This window comes from Mugil cephalus, chromosome 12 (genome assembly GCF_022458985.1).
Source record: "Mugil cephalus isolate CIBA_MC_2020 chromosome 12, CIBA_Mcephalus_1.1, whole genome shotgun sequence".
Taxonomy (NCBI): Eukaryota; Metazoa; Chordata; class Actinopteri; order Mugiliformes; family Mugilidae; genus Mugil; species Mugil cephalus.
In genome coordinates, this window is record NC_061781.1 from 7,930,222 (window position 1) to 7,952,117 (window position 21,896).

The 21,896-nt window shown below is 42.9% G+C and overlaps 3 protein-coding genes and 1 long non-coding RNA gene across 4 annotated transcripts; all 4 read left to right on the plus strand.

Annotated features, from left to right (window-relative positions):
* The first annotated feature begins 867 nt into the window (after positions 1-867).
* On the plus strand, positions 868-2,510 carry LOC125017555 (uridine 5'-monophosphate synthase-like). Its single transcript, XM_047600875.1, has 2 exons — positions 868-1,105; positions 1,751-2,510. Exons 1-2 carry the CDS (start codon positions 956-958, stop codon positions 1,937-1,939), a joined length of 339 nt encoding a protein of 112 aa, XP_047456831.1. The 5' UTR covers positions 868-955; the 3' UTR covers positions 1,940-2,510.
* Positions 2,511-2,594: 84 nt separating this feature from the next.
* Positions 2,595-8,439, plus strand: umps (uridine monophosphate synthetase). Its single transcript, XM_047600874.1, has 10 exons — positions 2,595-2,929; positions 3,154-3,307; positions 3,556-3,680; positions 3,789-3,976; positions 4,402-4,499; positions 4,910-5,070; positions 5,155-5,272; positions 5,369-5,544; positions 5,645-5,759; positions 7,036-8,439. Exons 1-10 carry the CDS (start codon positions 2,780-2,782, stop codon positions 7,233-7,235), a joined length of 1,485 nt encoding a protein of 494 aa, XP_047456830.1. The 5' UTR covers positions 2,595-2,779; the 3' UTR covers positions 7,236-8,439.
* A 2,171-nt stretch (positions 8,440-10,610) lies between these two features.
* LOC125017761 lies at positions 10,611-12,269 on the plus strand. The gene is made up of 3 exons (XR_007113881.1): positions 10,611-10,663; positions 10,795-11,249; positions 11,587-12,269. It is a non-coding gene; the product is annotated as an uncharacterized LOC125017761 (long non-coding RNA).
* A 5,681-nt stretch (positions 12,270-17,950) lies between these two features.
* cryba2b (crystallin, beta A2b) lies at positions 17,951-20,998 on the plus strand. The gene is made up of 5 exons (XM_047600004.1): positions 17,951-18,109; positions 18,907-19,094; positions 19,803-19,944; positions 20,219-20,361; positions 20,616-20,998. The coding sequence occupies exons 2-5, from the start codon at positions 18,937-18,939 to the stop codon at positions 20,761-20,763; spliced, it is 591 nt and encodes a 196-aa protein (XP_047455960.1). The 5' UTR covers positions 17,951-18,109; positions 18,907-18,936; the 3' UTR covers positions 20,764-20,998.
* Positions 20,999-21,896: the final 898 nt, after the last annotated feature.

Consider the following 21,896-nt stretch of genomic DNA (forward strand, 5'->3'; position numbering starts at 1 on the left):
TCTGTCTGTTTGGAGAGAATGTACCTGGCTATTTCTTGGTTTAGGAACCAAGATATACAGATATATTTTGTACCTCAACTCCAGTAACCAAAGGTCCTGGCTGAACTTTTTAGGAACTTGATCGACTGAAGGAAAGTATGGGCTATTATCCAAAAAGGAAGGCAACCAGACTTGGAGTTTTGAGAAGATGTTTTGCTGCTTATCCAAGTAGCTTATTCAGTTCTAAGGGAGTGGTGAGAAGTTAAGGTTTAAATAGGAAACTGTAGGTAAAAGCCCATCAGAAACATGCTTGACTTATTTCTGTTAACAACCAGATAATTATGCAACTATTGTTCTGTTTGTCCCTGTCCCCTTTCCCTACCTCACTGACCTGCTCCATCGCCACAAACCATCCCCAGCCTCCTTCATCTGATGCAAACCTCCTTACTCCAGCTCTCTGGACCAAGCACCAAACCTGGGGTGACAGAGCCTTCTCTGCAGCTGCCCCCTCTCTCTGGAACTCTCTACTCAAACACATCCGTGACTGTACAGACTTGCCCACCTTCAAATCCCTGACAGAAACACGCCTGTTTAAAATTGCTTTTAATGTTAAGTTTTATATTTTGTTTATGTAAAGTGTCTTTGGGTACTTAGAAAAGCGCTTCTTAAATAAAAATTATTATTATTATTATTATTATTATTATTATTATTATTATTATTATTATTGGTCAGAAGCGCCAGTGTCAAAGGCTGAATGAATGCGGTTGAAAGTTCCTGGGGACAGAAGTCCAGACCCTTGAGATTGCAGATTGCTACCAATACTTTTAAATCTGCGATGATCTGTCGCTTTTATGTTGAAGAGGCGGAAGTGCGCACGTACTACGCGCATGTCACGCATGCGCGCTTGCACCCCTGGAAGCAAGAGACGGAGTATCTCAGAAGTTAAGTCGAGTTAAGGCTCCTCTGCGAAATAAAAATGACGAACGTTTGCGTTGACAGTTTAATCCTGAAGCTCCACGAGGTGAACGCGGCGAAGTTTGGGGAGCACAAGCTGAAGAGCGGCATGATGGCACCAGTTTACATCGACCTGAGGGTTCTTGTGTCTCATCCAAAACTCATGAACCAGGTAAACACGCGTTAGCTCCATCGCTGTGATTGATAGTGATGGGCATTCCGGCTCTTTTTAGAGAGTGTGTGCAAGACATGGGTGGTGGGTCCATTTCAGGTTAATTGCTTTTGTTATGTTAGCTGCATTGTCACTAAAACAGCAAACCACTTTGTTTTCTATGTCCTACTCTTTTGCCACTTTGTGGCAGCTCCTCTGCTAAAGTCTCAGATGCGTGTCTGTCACTGAACTCAAAACAACTCTTACGACCGGCAGTTTGCACGGGGGTATTTTATTTTGAAAATCCACCGGATTTTCTTTGTTTTTTCTGTGTCTGGCTTCCGTCCACTCGAGGTGGTCTGTGTAAATTGACGCGTGCTTCATAATTTTTAATTAGTCACAGTAATACCGTATACCTACTCCGGCTTCCTCCCACCTCCAAAGATATGCTCGTTGTGTGAGTGTGAATGGTTGTATGTCTCTGTGTTAGCCCTGCGATAGGCTGGCGACCTGTCCAGGGTGTACCCCGCCTGTCGCCTGATGCCAGCTGGGATAGGCTCCAGCAACCCCCGCGACCCTAGTGCAGGACTAAAATGTGGAGACGGTATGAAGGTATCAAAATTTGGATACCGCTCATCCCTAATATACATATATATTGATTTACAGGTTTCAAGTCTCATCTACCAGCGGGTGCAAGAGGAGGGACTGCAGTTTGTCTCTGTGTGTGGGGTTCCATACACAGTGCTGCCTCTGGCCACAATTATCTGCTCCAGGCATGAGCTACCCATGCTCATCAGGCGAAAGGAGGGCGAGGACTACAGTGAGTCGGGCTCGACTGGTCAACCTTCAAAATGAGAACGTCACCTTGCATTTGCAAGTTTATCTGCAGAAACTGATGGAAATCCTGTACTCCTGGGACAAAGCGGCTGGTGGAGGGCTCATTCCGTGAGGGGGATACCTGTCTGATCATTGAGGACACGGTGACCAGTGGCAGCAGTATCCTGGAGACAGCTCAAGTGCTCTACAAAGAGGGGCTGAAGGTGCACAATCAAACATTACAGTCGTGATAATCGCACGATATTGGTGCTTAACAGTAATGGACAGAGAACAAGGTGGTGTAGAGATGTTGGCCTCTCCGGGAATCAGGCTTCATCCCATCATCTCCATCAGAAACATGCTTGACTTATTTCTGTTAACGACCAGAAAATGCTACTCTAAATCATGATACTCTATACCCAAACACATCCATGACTGTACAGACTTGCCCACCTTCAAATCTCTGACAAAAACACGCCTGTTTAAAATTGCTTTTAATGTTAAGCTCAGCCTTTTGTGTTTTCAGTGTACTATTTTATATTTTGTTTATGTAAAGTGTCTTTGAGTATTTAGAAAAGAGCTTCTTAAATAAAATGTATTATTATTATTATTATTATTATGAGTGGTGCTCTAACGACACATTATAGGTCAAGCGCCAGTCTCAAAGGCTGAATGAATGCGGTTGAAACTTCTTGGGGACAGAAGTCCAGACCCTTGAGATTGCAGGTTACTACTAATACTTTTGAATCTGCGATGATCCGTCGCTTTTATGTTGAAGAGGCGGAAGTGCGCACGTACTACGCGCGCTTGCACCCCCGGAAGCAGGAAACGGAGTATCTCGGAAGTTAAGTCGAGTTCAGGCCCCTAAGCGAACTAAAAATGGCTAACGTTTGCGTTAAAAATTTAATTCTGGAGCTCCACGAGGTGAACGCGGTGAAGTTTGGGGAGTACAAGCTGAAGAGCGGCATGATGGCACCAATTTACATCGACCTGAGGGTTCTTGTGTCTCATCCAAAACTCATGAACCAGGTAAACACGTGTTAGCTTCATCGCTGCGCGGCTAATTGACGTAAGAGCCACCTAACGCGAACTACTGCGAAATACGCCCTCGTGGCAGTACCCAAAGTCACATTTAAACAAACAAACAAAAATCGCTTGAAAATGTAACTTTCTCTGTATTCAAATGTGTATTGACACACACGTGGAAGTTATTGCATGAACAACTAGCTGTCACAGCCCCCCCTGATTTACAGGTTTCAAGTCTCATCTACCAGCGGGTGCAAGAGAAGGAACTGCAGTTTGACTCTGTGTGTGGGGTTCCATACACAGCGCTGCCTCTGGCCACAATTATCTGCTCCACGAATGAGCTACCCATGCTCATCAGGCGAAAGGAGGCCAAGGACTACGGTGAGTCGGGCTCGACTGGTCAACCTTCAAAATGAGAACGTCACCTTGCATTTGCAAGTTTATCTGCAGAAACTAATAGACATACTTTGGACAGCCCTGCAGGTCCTAAGCAGACCTCCTGAACCTTAAGACTGTATTTTGCACTTGGGGGCTCTGTGTGTTGAAATGTTTGACTGTACTGGACTGTAGTAGTTGGTCAGGAGTTTCAGATTATGTGTCTTTAACAGTCCCATGAAATCCTGTTCTAGGCACAAAGCGGATGGTGGAGGGCTCGTTCCGTGAGGGGGATACCTGTCTGATCATTGAGGACACGGTGACCACTGGCAGCAGTATCCTGGAGACAGCTCAAGTGCTCAACAAAGAGGGGCTGAAGGTGCACAATCAAACATTACAGTCGTGATAATCGCACGATACTGGTGCTTAACTACTCTCCCTCCAGACTGCGTGAGATTCTCAAGGGATGTTTCTGTGTTTGTTCCAGGTGAATGACGCCATCGTGCTCATGGACAGAGAACAAGGTGGTGCAGAGATGTTGGACTCTCAAGGAATCAGGCTTCATCCCATCATCCCCTTGTCCAAGGTGCTCGACGTGCTGCAGACTGCCGAACGCATCGACGCCCAAACCGTCCGAAGTGTCCGCAAGTTCATCCAGGAAAATAATACTTTTAGGTACAGATACTTTTTATCTTTAATTTTTATCAGCAAGTCCATTCGCTGATAAAGATCCGTGACCCTAGTTTTACGTTGGTGAGAGAGTTCATCGGTTGGCTGTTCAGACCCAGTACATGAGAAGAGATCCTAAAGTGACAGGTACAAATGGTACATGCAATCCTTTTGGACATCTAATCTGACCATTCAGATACACAACTATGATTCCCAGAATAGTTATGTCCTTAAATGCAAGTGCAGGATGTGTGCTCAGTTGGCCATTGGCTGTAGTCTTGAAGTGTTCAAGTACAAATTATTCGCCCAGACACTGGCAACATGAGGTGACGTCACAGTCGACTTTCGTTGCCGGCGGTTCTTTGATGTGTCTATACCTTCTCTGCAAGCAGATGAAAGTGTTACTCTACAGTTGTTGCATTGTCTTTCAGCCCCAAGAAGGAGAATGATAACAGCACCCCCACCCCCAAGAAGCAACGTGTGGAGCAGGAGCTGAGACTGAGCTATGCGGACAGAGCCAAGCTACCAAGTATGTGGTCTTGGACAGTTCACACTCGCTGGTCGAGTCTGTCTCGGTTTGCGTGAAATGGTTTACTTAATTCTAAGATTACAACTCGGTGTCAGAAACTCCATCTCAAACTCCATTCATACATTTTATAAGCTCCCAGTGAGTTATCAGCTGGTAAAATTACTGCCACAAATCCAGTGAGTGCGTTTAGCACAGCAAAAATAGCATAGTTTTGATACTGAGCTGTCCAGTTCTGAGCTATGTAGGTTGTTTACAATATTCCTTTTGTTTTGCAACTTTTCTGTACATGTAAAGGCAAATCCACTGTGAATGCAAGGGCATTTCTTGTCGAACCAGAGTACAGGTCTGAACACACCCATAGTCATCTAACCTACTTGTATAAACAAGCTAAAATAACACTTTGTCTGCAGATGTTCACCCTGTGGCATCGAAGCTGCTGAACATCATGGAGGAGAAGCAGTCCAACCTCTGCGTTTCTGCTGACGTGACCAGCAGCGAGGAGCTGCTCCAACTCGCAGATCGTCTTGGTCCGAAGATCTGCATGCTGAAGACCCACATCGACATCCTCGAGGTAGAAGGGGATCAAGCCAATTTGGTGACATGGAGATCTTTGTCAATACAAATAAACTGAAAACATTGACATGTGCGCTAACAGGACTTCACAGGGAACTTCTGCGAGAAACTCCAGGCCTTGGCTGAGAAACACAACTTCCTCATCTTTGAAGATCGCAAGTTCGCCGACATTGGGAACACAGTCAAGCATCAATATGAAGGTGAAGAGGTTTAATGAATTCTGTAACTAGTTGTTAAATTGCATTCCAAGTGAACAATCAAAGCAGGCTAAACGTGCTTATGTGTGTGTTCTCCAGGCGGCGTATATCGGATCTCATCATGGTCCCACATAGTGAATGCTCATGTGGTGCCGGGGCCCGGCGTCGTGAAGGGTCTGAGCGCAGTAGGAAAACCTCTGGGCCGAGGATGTTTGCTCGTAGCTGAGATGACCTCGCAAGGCTCACTGGCTACCGGTGAATACACAAAAGCATCGGTAAGCGAGTCTCTGCTGTCCACATGTACTCCATGCTGACATTGTCGACGTCGGTCAGTTTATAGCTGTTTTCCCTGAGACGTGTTGTGTGTCTTTATAGCTGCACATGGCAGAGGAGCACTCGGACTTTGTGATTGGATTTATCTGTGTCTCTAAGATCAGTCAGAGGCCGGGGTTCATCCACATGACCCCTGGAGTGCAGATGCAAGCTGGAGGTACATTTCACTCTATTTGCTTCCCTGCAAATGTGCTGATTTATATTCACAGCTATACAGTATGCTATAATGTAGGGTTAATCTTCGAAATCTTGTGTTTTTTAAAGGGGTTCAGCCATGGTAAACTCGTTCATACAATATATGCATGCCTACACGTATTTCTGTGGTCTTTCATTTCTGGGGCGCTGTGTGTCTTAATGAGATGGAGCCCATACACCAGTGCTTCTCAAACTTTTTTTTGGTCACGCCCCTCGCACCACAGCAAGTACAGTATCGACTAACGATAGTGATGTTGCATTCACTTTTGTACAGTAAGTCCTGTCCTAGAATGGAGAGAGCCTTGTTGGAGAGACAGGCTGTCAGCCTCAATGGAATTCAACTAGTCATAATCAAGGAGCTGTAGGTTGGATGCCTCTGTGCTTTATCTGTGGGACCTCTCTCCTACTATTTGGTGAAGAGGATAAGAGAGAATATCTTGTGCAACAGTTTAACCTCTGTATTTTTCCAACACACACGTATAGAATAATATAATAATAGATTTATTTATTATGTAGTGTACATTTTAAAAGGCTCTCATTACTTATAAACAAGCATCACTTGAGGTGTTTTTTCCTTTTTCAGGTGATATAAAAGCAGTGTGTTTTTTCTGAATGAACGGGACAGAACTCGGCTATACTAGAGCACCCTTGTTGAGTAGTCGGTCTTTAATGTGACCCAGGAAGCATTGTGTGTTCACACAACAAAGGGAATGAGATCAGATCAATCAAATGCGTCCTGAGTTATATTGTTTAATTTTTAATCCATGTGCTAAAATACAGATATAACACGTCAACAGTGTGTAACCATATGTACACTAGATGGATTGAGATAGGTAAATACTTAATTGATCACCAAGGGGACATTCAGGGCGTCTTGTCACTCAACCACAGTACAATAGAATAAACAAGACAAAACGGGGTCAGCTATAAACGGTATAAAATGCTATGAAATCATGGTAAAATGGACATCCCCAGGGTAAAAAGGTCTAGTTAAAATTTTAAAATAAATGGATAACATGTAGCTATGAAGCTAGCTCACAGAGACTGCACAAATTCAGCTCAGGTTGGGAGCACTGGCTAGCATACTGCTGTCTTGTATCTCTTTCTGTTGTCATGTCTCTTCTTCAACACAAGGTGGTGCTATAGGACAATAAAATACTTCAAGCCCTCCTTCATTATGTCCATTTATTTTCCATCGCCATTCCTCACCTGTTTCTCCCATCGCTCTCTGTTTACAGGAGATTTGCTGGGACAGCAGTACACCACCCCAGAGGAAGTCATCTACAACAAAGGCTCTGATGTCATCATTGTGGGACGAGGCATCTTGGAGGCCCCTGATAGGCTGAAAGCTGCCGAGTCCTACAGAAAGTCGGGCTGGGACGCTTACACAAAGAGCTTGAACCAGTGTCCAATAGGAGCCAATGGGTTGCATGTGTAGCATTACCTCGAATTTCAGATTTAAACTACAGCTGTAATTTGAACCATTTTCTAGGAACACAGTTGTATTCATAGTTAGACTGTAGATATGTGCATCTACACACAACGCTGCCACATCCAAATGCACACAGTGCACACGGTCTATAAACATCTCCAAGGACACTTGCCAAATAAAGGGAATCGGATATCATACCATTGAACATTTATCAAAGTTTTTACAAATCTGTCCTATTAATGAGTTTTTTTATAATGTAGTATGTAGTAATTACGTTCTCCAAAACTGCCGGGTTGTTTCTGATTTGTCTTTTAATGCAGGACCACTTAGGGGTCATTCCCTCATCAAGGAAACGGCTTCTGGTCGAATTTAAGCTTTTCTTTCTCACAAACCCATATAAAAGAACACATGGTGTTCATAATGATGGTGGGATTATCATGTACTATCATATAAAAGTTAAACGCCAATATTTAGGGAAAAACTAATTTGGATGGCCACTAATAGTTTTTTTTTGGGGGGGGGGGTCCAATTGGTCATATAAAATGAGGAGCTAGTCTTGTACACACTGCTATAGTTGTGTAAGTTCAGACATTTTAAAGGCTACAGGGCAGTTACGAATTAAAAAAATAAATAAATACATAAAAATGAAGAATCCATTTTGAATTGCAGTACTAAGTGACATAGCCTGAAGTTTATTTTGTTTTTTAAGGGTAACACTCGATTGATTTGACTGAGCAGTGGTAGGTCAGCTTGCTATTTATTTTCCAGCCACTGGTAGTATTAGATCTTATTAATGATGTCATTAGTGTGGCCTCAAACTGCTGTGAATCACAGGAAAAGGGAGTGTAGATTTGTCTGGGTTAGCTATTAGAATTGCCTTGATTACGTCCGGTGTCTGCCGTCCTTATGTAGAATAACACACTGAGGGGAAGTAAAATGAGAATTGACTCACAGCTGCTGTTTACACTGGCAGTTCAACTTGTGTCACTTCCTTTGTAAAGCGGATACGAGTTAAATGCTGCAAACAGTGCCCCGGAGTCATGACCGGTACAGGTACAACCATAGGCACCGGTCCTGTTGGAGTTGGTGGATTTTTTTTTTTTTTCTTGCAGAGACCTTGTTAGGTGTTTCCCTCCTTTATTAACAGAAATAATAAATTTTAATTTTTCTAAAACGAGGTTAAATAAATAAATCTTACGTTGAAAAATCATTATTTTTTCTGTTTTGCTTGACGTTCCTCTTGTTCTGTATTTGTCAAGTTTGTTGAGTATTTGTTGTATTCCTGATGTCACTGTGTGATGTAGAATTTTGTCCTAGAAAGTTTTCATCTTTATAAACCGATTCACACAGTTCTGATAATCAACATTTGAACATAGACACATCTGGATTACTGAGGATTATGTCCACGGATGTGTTCTTTAGCAAGGCATAAATATAGCATTTCAAAATGACAAGTTGTATATTAACGATTCCAACTGTATACTGTTGAGCAGTTAAATACATACCAAACCCAACCTAAACACGTGTTAACTATTGATGCTGCCAGCTCAGTTCATTGCCAAGGCATGTACTCCACTGAGATGTCAAGAATGTACATTCAGTCACTCCACTGTGGCATTGCCAGAACAGAAGTGTCCTTCTGGACTGATGTCAGTGTGGATTCTTGTGAAGTTTCAGAAAAGTTCTTGTATGTTGACCTGAACAAACATTAAGTTCTGTAATGCAGTTTAGCTGAACTAAATATTGCAATATCCATGGGAACAATTTATTTGCTTTGGTTTACACAGACCAGGAATACTGTATTTCATAGGTCTCTCTTGTTCCTTCATCAGAGAATGGGCGTTCTGAGGGTGTCCTTTGGGTTCTGTCAACAGAACAGAATGTTGTTAGTGAGTTGAGGAGAGTGGCCTCTCTGGATAAGGTGCATCCCACATATACTTCATGATGTTTGTATGTTCTTTTTTTTTTTTAGTTGTTCCTAAACCGTTTTTGTGTGTCTTGTTCAGGCTGCATCCTGCTGGGGATGGCTACTGCTGTCAAGGAGTGCCATTTCTTTGGGGTGGGGGTGGGGGTGTCTGGTCGACGTGGGTGCTACATGTCTGACTAACATACACACGAATGAACGCCAGGTCAAGAAGTTTCCCAGTAGAACACTGAATTGTCACAGGATGATCAATGTTATTTACTTTTCCCGGTAGTGGTCATAATGTTGTGGCTGATCAGTGAATGAAATAAAACATAAATCAATAAAAACAGACTGATTCAGTAATAGTTCATGCAATACAACAGAATGAGTTTTTTGAAAAAATAAAATTAAAATGCAAATAAATCAACATGTTGCCTTCAAGCCTTAGCTTATATTCTTTGGCTGGTTCTTCCATAGACTAGCTTGTTTGGGATGGATTCAAACATTTTTCCTATTGTGTCTCTGCTCTCTGTGAAGCACGTATATTTTTCACATCCTGAGTCTCTTGAGAAAAAAATGACCTCTCTCAGACGACACACAGCTGTCGCATGGCGGTTAAGGATTGTGAGCCGCCTTGTTAGCGAACTTGTCCCTTAAACTTAAAGACACGCTCAGCCAACAACAACAGCTTATCCCAACATAGTAAGAAGGCCTCTGGTTGGCCTCCTCTGTGACCAATAGGCGCTCCTTTTCCAGGCTTCTAAGAAAATATTTTCACATACTGTTTTCTGTGTTAACACCCGGTATAAATACTCATTCAAGTTTATTCTAACAAGATTTGATGCTTTTATTTCCTGTTTTGAGGAGATGCGGAGATAATCCACTTGTTTACGGTATTTTTCCCCATGCACACAACACACGTAATTTGATGCCAGTATGTTGTCAGTAGTCAGATCCTGGTAATTTCACAGTGAGCTTTTTCCTTCAAAAGTTGTAGAGCAAGGTGAGTCACCGCAGCAGCAGGGTAGTCATTTGCAAGGCATATGATATGAAAATGATGCCCGAACAGGCGCCGAAGAGGACAAATTGAACAAGTCCGTAGTAGGTAGCTTGGTTACAATGCGCCTTTTCACAGTTCAGCGCGGGCACAAAGGTCAAACGTGTCGCTGGCATGGAGGACGAGGAGGGGAGGGCGCTTTGGATGGAGGAGTGGGTGAGAATAATTCATTTCGTGTGTGTGGCCGTCCCACACACACACACACACACACACACACACATCCACTACGCACACCCATCCCCCCTTTATGTCAATATTGGATCAGAGCAACGCACCGTGCGACAGGTGTCTGTGTGTCTGTGTACGTTCAGAGGATCCACTTGAAGGGGTGGAGAAAGAAAAGGGAGAGAGAGAGAGAGCATGATGTAGAGGTATAAAAGGTGTATGCCAACCACAAACGGCACACATTCAGTGCGCGTAAAAAGGTGAGGACCAACCAAAGTTGCGCATGTCACTTTACTTCTCCTAAAGGTAGGCCGTGAGACTTCCCGCTCACTTTCTCACTCACTTTATTTCATTCAGAGTATTCATCCTTTAGAAAAAAGAAAAAGAAAACTTTTTTTCTTGGTGTTTCTAACTTTTCCAAATCTTTCCCCCAAAAGGTTGACACCGTGGCGCCAGCTGTTAACGCGCTCGGGCGCACGTCTCGGCGGATCACCGTGACTCTGCGATCGGTTTTTGTGACTTTTTCCCTTTTGTCCGTATTTGCTTCACGTTGAGCCTCACGTACAATACCTGAAGATGAAGTTTTGTTCGTTCGGCTCGCGTTACGCAGGTACGGGTTGGCAACTGGAAAAGGCACAGAACAAGAGTTGACAAAGCCTAAAATTCAGACAAATGACATGTGTGGGGTTTGTTCTCGCAAGATCACACTAGTGCGATGAATCGCGCCAAATGCGTGAGGTCGGGCGCTGCTGCCAAACTGCAGCACTAGTGAGTCAAAAGGTCATCTGAAGTGTACAGAAGTGTAACATTTATTTCACAGAAAATGCATCTGAGTTGAACTCAGGACCAAAAGACATAAAGATAACACCAGTCTCATTATCTGAAGCACCAGGTGTGTGTACACTTTTTTTTTTTTTTTTTTACATAAAGGTAGGTAGGTTGATTTGCATACAGGTGGCAGGAGACAATTATTTAAAGAAAGCAAGGCTTGCTCTGGACTAACTCACTGCCTTGCTTAACAAAAGTCAGTCATTTAACCAGACTATGAAGGCTAAATAATCTTTTGTTGAGTTAACTTCTTTTTTTTTGTATTAGTCAAAGTAAGTAAAGCAAAGACATGTTTATGGCAGTTGATTTCAGTTGGTGATGTTATCAGGGTTAGGAGATCATATATCATAAGTTGCGACTTTAACGCAACGTGTGCTGTATTTCCTGTTTTTACTTTAAAGATGTGAAGAGCCCCAGTCTCACGTCGGTCCATATGTTCACGCACACTCTGCAGCCTTTGAACAGACGCACACACCTGTGTGTTGAGGCCAGTAGTTCCACCGCTGCTCTGAATCACCGCTGGCAAACCTGTAACTGACACTGAGAAGGAGCCCAACTGATGGGGACTTTCACTGTTTATTTTTTTAATTTTTTTTTTTTTAAAGTCAGTGGTTGTGCCTTGCCTTTTGTGTGCTTGCTTGAATTGCCCTGGGATGTTATCACGCCCACTGTGCAGGGTTGACATTTACAATGGCAGGAAGGACTATCTCTATCTTTCCCCTTAGTGCTTTGTGTGATAATCATTTTCCCGTTGGCACATTCATGATGACAGCGTGTATTTTCCACTGGGGGCCTGTTCATCACTGCCCGTCTCCTACGTCACGATGTGAGTCCGCAGGCAAGCACTGGAGATGGGCTTAATGGGAGGCTATGTTAATCATTAACTAAGCATTAACCACACACACACACACACACACACACTAGACATCTGATACAAGCCATCTGTCATCTGGATGCGATGATGCAGTATTCAGTCCCCCTGCCACTTTATTGTTTTATTTTACTCCAAAGGGCCGAACATTTGAAGTTAAACAGAGATAATGTGTTTCACTGCTTTGATAATAAACTGATGATCCCAATCCCACCACGCTACTCCTGCTTTACTAAAAAAGGAAACTGCCATTTTCCAATTCCTAATTTCAAACTACGTCGTAACATCCAAAGCCGTTAACATCCAGTAGAAACACGACAAAGAAAAAAAGGACAAATGTATCATATATCTTTGCACAATTAGTTATACATATTTTGAATTCAAATTAAAGTTGAAATGTTCCATTGCACTGTAACATCTACATATGTATGAGCCAAGAGAGACACACGAGCACAATGCAGTCATGCTCAATTTGCTCTGATTAATTAAAAGTCATTTGCAGTGTTGCCTCTGTCTATTTGGGTTACCTTATCAAAGTTAAATACTGGATCCACGTTAGTCACTTTTGTACTTTTGTTCCCTTGTGCACATTATTACCGTCGCATTATTTTGTGTGCCTGGTAAATCCCCTGTCACCCTCCATTATGTGAATAAAAACCCAGCTCATGCTGGTATCATCACCTTAGCAGCGACATCATGAGAAGCCTGTCCTACATGTCGGCCCTTACCTGAGAGCCTATTTGCTTCTTCTTAAATCTCTAGTCAATATTTGCTTAAAGGCAGTGGAAGGGAAAGCTCACACTCCTCAGTATCCTGGTTACCTTGCCTCGATTCAGAATGACTGTCCCGACTGGTCCTGCTGTCGCTACACCCATTCTGCCAGCTCCATGAGCTCTGTCAACTTACAGGTCATTCGTTCGGGATTCGACATCGAGGCTTGCCTAGAAACGGGCCACTAGAAGATGTTGACTATAGGACATCGCACATCTCTATCTCGTTACAGTTGGTAGGATTTAAAAATAAATGGAGCACAGTGCAGGCAGGTGCAAACTGTTGCGTATAATGCCATGAAATATTTCTCATTAGCACCCCTGTAATGACAAAAGACCAAAATCATCCACAGACAAAAGTGCTGTTAATGTACAGATGCATAAAAATACATTTAATGCTAATTCTGTACTTTTAGACTTAGTCTAACTGAATTTTGAACTGAATTACTCACCATTATAAATATATGACAACAAACAGATAAAGGTTTTAGTTAATGTTAAGAGAGTAATCATACATATGAGTGGTATTAACAGTCTTGATATGTGTTTTATTATCAACATAGATGTTTAATATATATGGAAAGATTATATTTTTGGTTTATGTTGCTGTATCTCTGGCCTGTCCATCTTCTCTTCTTTTCCTTCCTTTTCTCTACATACTATTTAAGAGTGGAATAGCAGACGATGGTATATATATGTCTATAAAGCGAGCTTATACACAATTCCTGGATTTTATAAACTGAACCGACTGAACCTCTTCTCCACCGCTGCCTCAGCCCTGGCCCTATAAACCGTGCTCTGCAGGTCTACCCTGTGTCATTAAGTCCGCCATTAGCGTCTCTCCAGCGGGAGCATGATTACATTTGCTGTGCCTGCCGAACAGTTTGGTGCTATCTGTAAGTGGTGGAGCCTTCCCAGAGGCTGTGTATGACTGTGTGTATGTGCTGCCTGTAGGCTGTGTGCTGTTTCGTCTGACAGTTACTGATAATGAAGACTCATGCAAATGCCCAGGGCCTGTTCCCTCTCCCCGGAGGTTACTCCTTAACTTTTGCTCTCTGGCTTTTCTGATGGTAGAAACGAGCCCTGCTGGGTTTAAAGTGACGTGTCAACACAACTCACAAAAGTTGCCAAAATAAGATGTTAACCCTACTACTACCGTTGGGGTCAATTATACCATATTCAATGTTTTATGTCTCTAAATATATGATTAACATCATTTGTTTTGCTTCATCTTTGATGACTTTTCCTAATTTAACGGTGACACTGGTCCCAACTTCATATATGTTATGATTCTTGATGATAGTTGTGATAATAATTTTTTGTACCAACAAGAATATGTACTTATGTATGTATATGTGGGGTGGGGCGATTTGTTTTTGTTTAAAGAGCTATTAAGGTAGTGATAATTTTTTTGGAAATTGCTGGAGTCCAATCGACGCCAAGGACAAAAAGTGTAAAAAAAAAAAAAGCTGAAGGTAATAGGAAGGTTAAGTCCCTTCAGGCTAACGTGTTCCTCATGTGTGCGATCCGTCTGTTCATACAGTCGACTGCCATCTGTAGTGCATGCACGCCTGTCGTCACAATCTAATACCGACTGTCTTCTGATCTGCGTGTTTGTCTTTAAAGAGGACTCACAGACAGAAAATATTACAATCTATACAGTATTTATCTGTCTCTTCAGCTCAGTCCAGCTGCTTGTGTGTCCGGTCAGTGAGCACCGGGGACAAGTGGAGGCAGCGCGAGCAGATGTCCTGCTCACATCATCCTTACCTGGATTAGTCTCCACGGTAACGTTCCACCTGAAGGAGGGCATTTATTCAGGGCAATCTGCGTGTCAGCGTGTCTGTGTGTCGTGTGTTGGCGTACAGATGTACAAACAGTGTGTGTGTGTGTGTGCGTGTGTGCGTGTGTGCAGGTGCATTCACTACATATTCAAATAGTCGAGACTCACACTAACTCAGCACACAAGCAGCGTTAATACACTTAACAACACATTAATACACACAAAATGCATGTTTTACGGCCACTTTCACTGTATATGTAAATTGTATGTGTGTTTAAATATTTAGCTGTATTTTCCAATAAAAAAACAACAACCACACAACTGTTTTTACCCAGAATTCTAAGAGGTGCAGTGGTGAGTTCACACAGTAATCACATGCAGCATTAGACTAAAATAATGTATGGATTTTCTCCGTTTTTACTCTTCAATGACACAAATAGAACCAGATTTTATTAATTATTATTGCCAGACTTACAGTTTTGTTATTCTCACTTCCTGTTAAATGACCACTACCTACTCCCCCGAGTTGTATATTCTTCAACTGTACTGACATTTACAAACCAAAAGAAATGAGTGGACTTTGTCCTTTACCTGCACCCGATGACGCTTACACAATGAACCACTAAATTAGGCGTTACCAAGCCGATATGTTAAAAATTCACAAAAATATTGGATGATGGACCAAGACAGAAAAGAAAGAAAGTTTGTATTCAGAGGGAAGACCAAAACCCTTTACCCCAGGCATTTTCAATGAACAATTTGTTTCTTTTGTGAACGTGAAATCGGCTTATTGTTGTAATTTTTTTTTAAATCAATCACCAGTCAGTATATTTTCCCTGATATTTTGCATTTCATTCATCCATTTCCTGTAGATGCGTGTCCTCTGGAGGGCTGCAGGAGGGAGGGGGCTGGAGCCCATCCCAGCTGTCACTGGGAGAGAGGCGGGGTACACCCTGGACAGGTCACCAGTCTATCGCAGGTGATTTGCATGTGATGACGTGAATTGAAAATGGAGAGAAGAGGTGAAAGTCAAATCGAAGTGCATCAGGAAGTGCCGTTGTATATGACCTGACTGTCTGTCTTCATGTTAACGGACAGTTATTGTATGATAAATACGTCTAACTGGATCACTGGATAATGAGCTTTTTTATAGGTCAGTTTTATTACAGTCCACCAGATTAAACAGTCACAGGTATGATAGAACCAGCTGTGTCTGAAGGCCGTATGCGCTGTACCTGAGGACGAACAGCTACCAACCAGTAGAGCGGAGGTGTCATATGCCCAGTTAGAAAAAAACGAATGGGTTTGTTACAGTACAGCCAGATAAGGATTCAAAGTAGAGCCTTACTGTGCTAGCTCTGTACTGGACTACACTATCCCCACACATGCAAATGTTTCCCAGAAGTATTTAACAGGGAAATGAGCAGCACACGTGTGCTTGCATAGTTTGCTTTTATTAAGTTTTAGGTTGTGTTTAGGGTGCGGATAAATGTTAGGATTATGCACTTAGTTGAGAGGATTAGGAGCTAGGGAATGACTTATGCCAACAGACACACATCAGCTGATTTTTCTTACCAGACCTGGTAAGAAGAAGGGTGAAAGATAGGTTCAACCACAAAGAAACACACACATGAGCACACACATACACATTCTGGATGCGCGCACGCACACACATGCACCCACACACACACATGCACACAGACACAACATCTGTGTCTATTTAAGCCTTTTCTTTCACCTGCCCATCACCTGCTCTGGGGGCAAGCAGGGTGACACACACACACACACACACACACACACACATATAGAGACAAGGACAATGAATGGGTTAACACAAGACAATGAGAAAGCTGTTCATACAAGTAAACAGCACACATGCCCTGCAGGTGAAGCACAAACACCTGCATACACCTAGCCTAGCCTAGCTCAGTCGCTCGCTGCATTTTTAGTCAAAAAACAAACATGTTTATCATGTCGTCTGTGCTCCACACGTGGCTGGATGCTCGTTGTTGTTGCGGTTCCATTAACTCCTGGTGTTAGCCGTCTCAAGAAATGAGATGATGTCTGAATGCCGAATAAGAAATGCATTGGTACCAATGTTTCAGACGAAGCTTCCCCAAAGCACTGTGTAGATTACTCATACTGAAGCGGTCAGTTTATGATCTCTGCCAACCTCAATGTAACGAATACATCTGCCACTAGATGTCACCGATGATGAAGGAAAAGCCTTCACTGGACACTCTTCTTTCCTGACACAACTCTGGGGATATTGTTGTTTCAGGTCCTGGACGCAAAACCAACCAAATCTAACAAAATAACAAAAAAGGAATGAAAGGAGTATAACACAATCCAAGGAAAGATAGATACAGTGTGTAAAGCGTAGGAGATGTTGTATTGTTTAAATACTCAAATAAAATGCTATAATGAGTTTTATGAGTAAAATTAACAAATTTGGTTTACATAGCTATGTATTGAGATGCAGTGCTCTACAAAAGGACGAACAAGCAAACAGAATGTGGACCGGCAAAAAAAAGGAGCAATATGTATATGTGATGCTTTTCATGATGTAAAACGTCCCCATGTGAACATAACAATTCAAAATCCAGCAGTGGAACATTTACACTTTCTCTGTTATGTTGTTTGTTTGTTTTTTGTACTGGAAATGTTCTATTTTTCTGTTTTCATTTGATTTGCATTTACTCAGCCAATACATTTAAATCCCATGCTTATTGCCAGGAAAGAAAAAACAATCCCACATCTTAAAAATACTTTTTATTTTGGATTTATAATGTATGTCCAGAAAATAAGTGAATCTGAAGATGCAGAACATGTCTTCCTTTGGAGCATGTGCTGATCGCCTCCATATCAAACTGTATATAAGATGCCCCCCCCCCCCTTGATGTTGTGTAATCAAAACTACATGTGTGCGCGCAAAGAAGTGTTTATCAGATTTCCCAATCAGTCTCGAACAGAAAAAAACAAAAAACACTGCGGCTTTTTACTCTGTTGACTCTTTCCAGATCCACTGAAAAGAAGTAGATAAGTATGCCCTCTGGATGAAATTGCCACATGTCGTAGCACTCGCTATGTGTGACGCCCCATTCCCACCTCTAGTTTGGGATCCAGTTTACCTACAGCAGCCAGAGAGAGAGAGGGGGGAGATCAGCTCCCAGAATGTGTCTATTATCCTGCTACACCAATCAAACTGTTGTGTCAGTGCGTTGCCATTGTATAGTCCCGGGTCAGGTTGCCACTGACCACGGCTGCCATATTGATGACTAAGTCAGTTTGGGGCTCTGGGGACAATGGTGCTCTGGAGCCTCCACAAAGCGCGAGGCTAATGCTCCCCTTTCAGCTGGTCTGCTCAGCTGCTGAGTGTGCAAGGCTGCTGGGCAAATGGAGCGGCGCAGGTCCAGGGGGGCCCGGCCCTATAAAAACACAGGCGAGGGTCTCTTCCCCGACATTGATTATACTGGATCTGTCCCACCTCAGTACCGTCTGTAAGTATACACACTGCCTCAGACTTAGCCACTAGACACCGCAATCAGGGGGACAGCTCCATGTGCTGGGGTGGAGCCCCCCAAGATGCTCCTCATAACACTGTGTGCATTTTTAGAGAAAGGATGATTCACTTTGAGTGTGATTTGACTTTGCTAACATGAAAACACAGAATCCACTTCATACTTCTGCGTTTGGGCGTGTCTGGTTAATTACTTTCATCCATTTCAGGGGAGAAAGCTGGAAAAGTAACACTTGTGTTTGGCATTTTTAGGACTTTTCTACATCTCACTTAAAGATTAAAATTACAGTAAATACAGACATCAGCTCATGCGAGGCGACTTGTGCCAGTGAGAAACAGTGTGCGTGCTTTTAAGCTAACAGATATGTGGTTCGCTGTTGTTGCGCTAGCTGCATTACAGTCACACTGCAATTTATGAGCTATGGATATATGTCTGTGGTTGCCGATGGAATCTCCCGGATGAAAACAGAGACAAATATGTGCTGAGAGGAAATGGAGAAGTGAAAAATGAGTGGAGTTTTTTACTTCTTCTGGCATCCCTAGCAGGACTTTCTCCAGATATATACCAGTAACTTTTCATCAAAGCTAAAATACAAGGAGACAATTCGAAGACGATTTGTAGAAAAATCAAAAATTACCTGTCTTGTGTTTCCAAGGCAAACAACCCCTCTGAAAATTAAAGTTGCTGCTCAGGACACGGAGGCATCTTGTCGTGATTTTGCGCTTTTTTTTCTTCTTCTTTCATAAATATCACACTGAACCCTCTGTCTTCTCCAGAGAGTAACCCCTAAGGGAGAAGCAGCAGCCATGAACACTCAACAGATGGAGCAGATGGGCCAGTTCAAGATCACAGTCTGGGAGGAGGAGAACTTCCAGGGAAAGCGTTGCGAGTTCATGCTGGAGTGCCAGAACATCATGGAGAGAGGTTTCAACAAGATCCGCTCCATCAAGGTTGAGAATGGACCGTAAGTTTGTTTACCTCGGGGCGCCGCTGGTTTCCCCCGTCTTCAACCAAATGCTCCAAATTTGATCCCTTTCTTGACCCTTTGAACTTTTTATTTTTTCTCTATGAAATAAGGTAAGGTAATAAGGCTGATGCCCGTAGTTGTTTTCCAGTATGAAAGCCTGGAGCTTATAAATGATACTAGTCGATAGCTATTCCATGAATTCCTATTATTTGCTTCTCAGTGTCAATTTTACCCGCCCAAAAGCCGTGATTAAAGCAGAGATAACTCAAAAGACGACTCTAAACAGCAAGTAGAAAAGATCGGAATAGCAAAAACCCAAAACCTGCTGTGTTATTACATTGCTAGTTGGCTCGTGTCGCTTGCATGTGTGTGTGCATGCATCAAAGTGTGACCCTATTGTGATATGATTTGGCTGTGTGCAGCTGCTGGCTGTGAGCCAGAATGGCTCGCTGGCAGAGTGACTGGTGATCAGATAAAGAGGCCTGGGTGCAGCAGCAGCAGCAGCAGTTGAGGCAGTAGCAGCAGGATTTAATGTTTGCTTTGCGCTCCCAATGACAAAAGGGCGTTGGACTTAAAAAAAAAGGGGGAAAAAAAGCGTCAGTTTCCACGTACAGAAGTAAACTGCATTTAGTTCGTGTGTGTATTCCTGAGCTTCTCGGGTTTTTACTCACTCTTGATCTCTCTGTCCTCTTTTCTCATGTCCAGTTGGGTTGGTTATGAGTACCCAGAGTTCCAGGGGCAGCAGTTTATCCTGGAGAAGGGAGACTACCCTCGCTATGAGGCCTGGAGTGGAAACAGTGGCTACAGAACCGAGCACATGCTTTCCTTCAGACCCATCAAGTGTGCTGTAAGTTCCCCCAACCTCGTACTAGCCAGCTTCCGTCTTTCTCCACTGCCCAACCCTTCCTTTATATTAACTTACTCATCCCTCTGACGCTGTGGTATTTTCTATTTTAATCCATCACTTACAGGCTACTTATGATACTTCCCATCCTCTACAAGCTTTAGGTCTTGAAGTTATTGCAAATCCTCTGTAAAATCTAAATCTAATTGCTGACTCCATATTGAATAATATTACCATCGGCGGCACCATCACACCTTATTTGTCTTGTTCCCTGCAGAACCACAGTGACAGCAAGGTGACCTTGTATGAGTGTGAGGACTTCCAGGGCCGTAAGTTCGAGATGTGCGATGACTACCCCTCCCTACAGGCCATGGGTTGGTGCAGCAAGGAGGTGCCTTCTATCAAAGTCAACTCGGGAGCGTAAGTCAGACACCCTCGCCTCTGTTTAATCCTTTTTCCACCTGTGTCTCTTGGCTCTGGTTCTCCCCCTTTTTTAACTCTCCAGTCTCATCTCTAAAAAGCTCATACTTCTATGCATTTATTTTTTTAATTTCATTTCATTTATTTATAGAATGAAAATTTAGGGGGAAATCGATGAGCCTCGTAGCATCACCAGATTTTGCTGAAATTATTTTAAATGATGATGAGTTTTTTCCTCCCCTCCCTCTCTGCAGCTGGGTGGCCTACCAGTTCCCTGGTTACCGTGGCTACCAGTACATCCTGGAGAGAGACAGACACCAAGGCGAGTACAGACACTACAACGAGTACAGCACCCAGGCTCACACCAACCAGGTGCAGTCCATTCGTAGGATCCAGCACTAAGCCTTCATTCTGCCTGCCTGACCTGACCTGAAAGAGAGAGGGGAAAAAAAGAAACTCGCACCCTGACCGCTTCCTTAACTTGAACACTGGACAGACCGCTGTCACAGAACAGTAGATGGACAGACTCTTTCTATCACTCTGTGGCTCTGCATGTATGGATATCTAAGTACCTACTTCTACTACCATGCTAAAGCATGTTCTTCGAATAGGAAATAAAGGCTTTTCTTCAAAACTAGAGACTGTTTGTCGGTATTCTTTTTTTTTTTTTTTACTTTTACAATGAAGATTATTATTACATTTAAATAAAGAAAAATGAAATGCTCCAGGTAACTGGTTGTAGTATTTGGCCTTATTAAGCTATTTCAATTCACATGAAGCTGTACAAGCCTGGAAAATCAGAGCCCCCAGCCAGGCTGTTACCAGAGGTAGATTTTGCTTTGTATTTATTTGAAAGACATATTTAGCTTTTTAGCAAGCACACATCGAAAGACTTGAATTTGTTAGGCTTTAGGATGTGTAACATTGTTCTTGTCAGACTGTATTCTCATTTCCAATAAACAAGAGCACGAGATCCCGTTCGTTTTCCATCATTTGTTTTGAAACCGTTCCAGGTGCAGTTTGCCAAAAAAGGCAAAAGAAGCACAGACGTATGAAAAGCAACAGGCAGCTAACGTTAGCCGTCCACTTTTCAAGGCACAGCGCGCTCCCGCGAATCCTCCTCCTTATCTCCCTTTGGCGCTTGCTTGCTTGCTTTGATGCAGCAGAAATGCTGCACGGCCATAACAACCAGAACAAAACTACACGCGGAAGCACAATAGTGTTTTCCTGTAAAATTCCACAACACGCTGACAAAGAAGCGGGCTCTTTGTCCCAGCCGTCGTCCTCGTTTAAACTGTTTCTGTAAGCGTTTCCAAAGAGGCCAGCAGAGGTCCTCTGAGAGACCAAACCTCATCCATGAGATCTTATTAGTCATTGATGAAAAGTAGATTCACACCCACTGTGCAACGTCGTTAATACTTGAACGGTTATCATTTTCACCCAAGCAGAAAACCTCTATTCATAATCATTGTTAATTGCTGTATTATGTGTCAAAGAAGGAGAAGTAAATATAGACGCAGTAACAGTCACACAGA